This window comes from Zootermopsis nevadensis, unplaced genomic scaffold (assembly GCF_977971745.1).
Source record: "Zootermopsis nevadensis isolate Lab colony 2312 unplaced genomic scaffold, Znev_1.0 Znev_ptg000028l, whole genome shotgun sequence".
Taxonomy (NCBI): domain Eukaryota; kingdom Metazoa; phylum Arthropoda; class Insecta; order Blattodea; family Termopsidae; genus Zootermopsis; species Zootermopsis nevadensis.
This window is the reverse complement of record NW_028259160.1, coordinates 19785872-19790074: the sequence shown is the minus strand read 5'-3', so window position 1 is coordinate 19790074 and position 4203 is coordinate 19785872. Positions and strand designations below refer to the sequence as shown.

The following is a 4203-nucleotide window of genomic DNA, read 5'->3' as shown; positions in this document are numbered from 1 at the left end:
TGAACTGAAGCAGGGAGAATTCGGAGCTACCAACAGCTCAACTTTCTCACCCTGCGCAAATATTACTGAATTACAAATTTAGCCATCGTCCGGTATACTGATAAAACCACACAACGATTCATATAAATAGTGTGATAATGTTTGGTGTACATACCACATAACACTCTGTTGAAACAGGTCGAAATATGTGAAAGACTATAAGCAGGTGTGTTAACCATTCTATCATCTTAGGACGTTCGTGATTTTATTTTCTAAGATGTGGCACACTGACGCTGGAATCTTAAACAATTGAGAACGAAAGTTTGGTACGTTAACGTCATGTCATTTCATTTTCATCTGAGCTACAATTCAGTTGTGTCTTAAGATCCACAGTTCCAATTTTCCATATTATTATGCCGTCACGGGACTATGGAAGGAAAATCGCCAGGAGTTTGCAGTTTGCTATTAAGGTAAGTAAAATTTTGCCCTCCACTGCATTTTCGTTTTAATGAGACCCGGTATAACGTAGTCCTTTTTAAATTGGTGATTTTTTTCATCTTTTTTAAAGATTTATGAAAAGCATATGCAAGGATTTCGTACAGCAGTTGGCCATATTCATTTTCTTTACCTAAAGAAATGGTTCTCTTTAAGTATGAATTTGAATGAAACACTTTTTCCTGGCTTACACATTCTTCATATACTTATTTTCTATTGTAGCTTATTTCAAAACAGAAATTTAAAGAAATCTATAATAAGAATTTACAAAAACATTTCAAAATGGATCTCAAAAAAGTCGCCTAAAGCCTTATGTATTACAGAAACTAATATCTGCTAGTGGGTACAACCCTAAACCTGTTTGGTCCAATTCTTTTCCTCACTGTAATTTTCATAAATCAGTTTGATATTACATGCACATCTTTTACTGGTCTCACAACCAGCTTGTTTGTAGTAATAAATATGTTATGCATATTTTCCCCGTTTTACACTTTGTTATGATACTGAGTTTGCTTCCACATCCTTCACAATTTGTGGGTACATTTGACGACATTGTCGTATAAGCCGATCAGACTTCTGTCACTTGGAAAAGAAGCACTGGATGTGTTTTCCCTTATGATTGTTCGCTGATATTCAACATGTTATTAGTAAATAAACAACTGTGACTCATTCTCCTGAACAAAGATTTAATAGATGAAGACCCTGAAATGCTTCTATCAATATTAGAAAGTTCATGTAATGCAATAAGGATATAAAATTGCTCTCTTATCAGGGTATTTCATCACTCTACATTGACTTTTTAAACAATTGCATGCATTCTTGTTTTATTATGCGAAGAAGAAATCATTTTGTTAAATGTTAAACTAGCTTATGTAGATTGATACTTATTTCTTCATTCTTTGGTATAAGCGAAAATTCCTCATAGGCACGTTTTGGCCATCTGTCATGTCTGTTGCTCCTTTTAGCCAGTAATTGTTAGCTGCCATTTGTAAATGTCAATGTGAACTGCTCATGCAACAATATATTAGTGTCCATATGAACTTTTTGATGTTGTTCGCAACAGCATAAATGGCTTTAGAACTTGTGTGTACTCCAAAGAGTAAACCTTTCCAATCTTGCTATTATCATTTATGCCATAGTTCCTATGAGGAATTCTTTCCACTCAGAATAAAGAAATCAACTCACGGAGACGTCCAGTCCATCCGTCAGCATTGTCAGCTGAAAAGCATCTATCAATTATTTGTGCGGCCATCTATCTGGCCATGTGAACGTTGAGCTTATTGTGGTAAAGAGTATGTATCTTTGTTTTCCTTGATTTGCACATGGTGACACAACTATTTTTGTTTCTAGATCACATCCAGAATTGTACTTGCCGCATTGCGGGTGGTGTGGGGAATCCTACGGTACATTATCTGGCCATATGACGTCAATTCCAGTAGGCTGTCGGTATGTATTAATTTCACAGTATATTATATAATGACAGTGAGCCGATTAAGTGTTGGCCATGTCTTTCTGTCTTTAGTGATCCGTGCTGCAGAGCGACATGGAAGTTCGCCAATTAACACCAGTCCTCTCGTGCGTGTAACTTCACCCACTCTAGGAAAAGGTTTCAATTTGTGGAGATGAAACATACCATTTTCGATTTCACAGGTTATGATTAGCCAATGTGTTCAAAACCAGTTCAAGCTACAACAATCACCTTCCACTGGTTGGTCAACATTTTGTTAGAGTGGAGTATGAGAGCAGTCAACAGCACATTCAGAAAACTTCAAAGACACCTAGCTTTCTAGCAGGGGTAGGGATGAACCAAAGCTCCCCGCCCACCAAATATTTCCATCAACACATTCAAAATCTTATGTGCGTCGCATATTAACATTTCCTTGTGTGACTGGGTCTTCTGTAATTTCAAAATGCTTAGTTTTATGCGAGTCTTGTGACCCAAAACGTCAAGGTAACCTTGGTGCCAGAAGTTTGGCTGTGAACCCAATATAAAGTCAATGAATGGTATGTCAGTCAGAATACTTTTAATTGTAAATACTACCTGAAATATTTTTTTTTTTTACAAATGTCTTTAGCATTAAACATCGGGGATATAATTTGTGAAACCTCAACAGAGGGCATTAGACAGAAAATAAGATCGGAGGCGTGCAGGACGTTCTGAGCAGACAGAGCCCGCAAACCTTCTTGTGGCTTTACACACTCAAACAACTCGCTATTCCTGATAATTCTAAATATACATGACATATGGTTTTAATGCTCGCTTTCTGTTGCGTTCCTTTGTCACGACACCTTACCAAATACAGGGTGTAGACTCTGTTTTAAAACCTTTAATACAAGCAGTTTCTACAGATGTCTTAATAATAATAATCATCATCTATTACAAGGATTGGGCCTATTGACCCGTTCCAGGACAGATTCTCGGGCAACTTATCCCCGTTAGTCTTGTAGGGTGCATTTGTGAGTAGTGAGTGACCAGCCAACTGCCTCCACACAATTTCTAGTCAATCCTGATTTTTGTCTGCTAGAGCCATGTAATAGGGATCAGGATACACGTGAGTGAGAAACACAGCCACTGAGTTTTGCTGAACAGCATTAATTCTCTCATGCTTGCAGGTTTACCTTTCGTAAATCTAAGACATGGGGCGAAGGATGTTGTACTATGGATTTTTATCACCCTCGACCAGGTTTGAACCCGCAAACTGTGGGTCCAAGTCCAGTGGCAAGGACACTAACCACTAGGCCACGGACCACCAAGGGTAACGTCTTAATGTCTGAGTAAATTATGCATTAAATAAAACATTTACTTTGTAAATCTGACAAGGACTTAACTTTCGCCATAGTCTTTAATTATTGTTTTCTTTTAACAGGGAAGGCCAGCCCCGCCGGATGATGATGATGAAGAAGAATATGCGACGTCAAAAGACATCTACCTCAGTGTTTGGTGGACCATGCTTGGGAAGCGAGGGTTGCAACAGGCACGACAGATTCCGCAGACTGAGCCACGACCGTCTTTTACTTATGAGACCCGTGAGTCAGGCGGCATGATCCTTCGAAAGTACCAGCCAGTGCTGGGCCTGCAGGCGACATACAGCAGAATGAGTACTGTCCGCCCGCTCAGGGTTATACCAAAAGAAATGGTGAAACGTTTCAACAAGCGGTGTTAGACAAAAAAAAATGTTATGAATGGTTTTGTTATTTGTTTCAGCAGACTTTTCAAGGAAAATAAGCTACTTTTAAATATTTTTAATGTATGTTAAAACATGTTTAATAAAATTGTTATTTTTATAAAAATGCGGTGTTTATTTGTAATGAAAATCCAAAGTGCCATCATTGCCGCTACCAAGTGTTGCACTTCCGGTTTGACGCTTCTTCTCTGTCAGCTGTTTCCTCTTGTACATTTATTCAGCTTTATGAGAGACAGCCAGTTCAAAAACGTGCTTCCAAATATATCTTTTTCGATTGGCTGCCCCCTGCCACAGATTCGGATATTTGTCTTTAGGAAGAAGCCACAGTCGCATTTTTAGATATGGGCCTAGATCCTTTCGTATAAACTGCAGAATGGGTTCAGCATCTTGTTTTGATGCTCCTGAATGACTATCAGATATTCAGAAATGTTGAGAACAATGCTCTGCTGAAACGGAAGTGTACGCACGCAGACAATTGCATATGGCTGCTGGAATTGTTGAGTGCGTTCATCCACCACACCAACCACTACTCGTGTTTATTGAT

The 4203-nt window shown here is 38.6% G+C and overlaps 1 protein-coding gene across 2 annotated transcripts; it reads left to right on the top strand.

Annotated features, from left to right (window-relative positions):
* The first annotated feature begins 179 nt into the window (after positions 1–179).
* On the top strand, positions 180–3765 carry LOC110840961 (uncharacterized). 2 transcript variants are annotated; one of them, XM_087357815.1, is made up of 4 exons: positions 212–449; positions 1825–1920; positions 3088–3230; positions 3342–3501. In XM_087357815.1, exons 1-4 carry the CDS (start codon positions 409–411, stop codon positions 3362–3364), a joined length of 303 nt encoding a protein of 100 aa, XP_087213941.1. In that variant the 5' UTR covers positions 212–408; the 3' UTR covers positions 3365–3501. The 2 variants fall into 2 exon arrangements, with proteins under 2 accessions (XP_087213940.1, XP_087213941.1); XM_087357814.1 differs by lacking the exon at positions 3088–3230 and having other exon boundaries at positions 180–449; positions 3342–3765.
* The last annotated feature ends 438 nt before the right edge of the window (positions 3766–4203 follow it).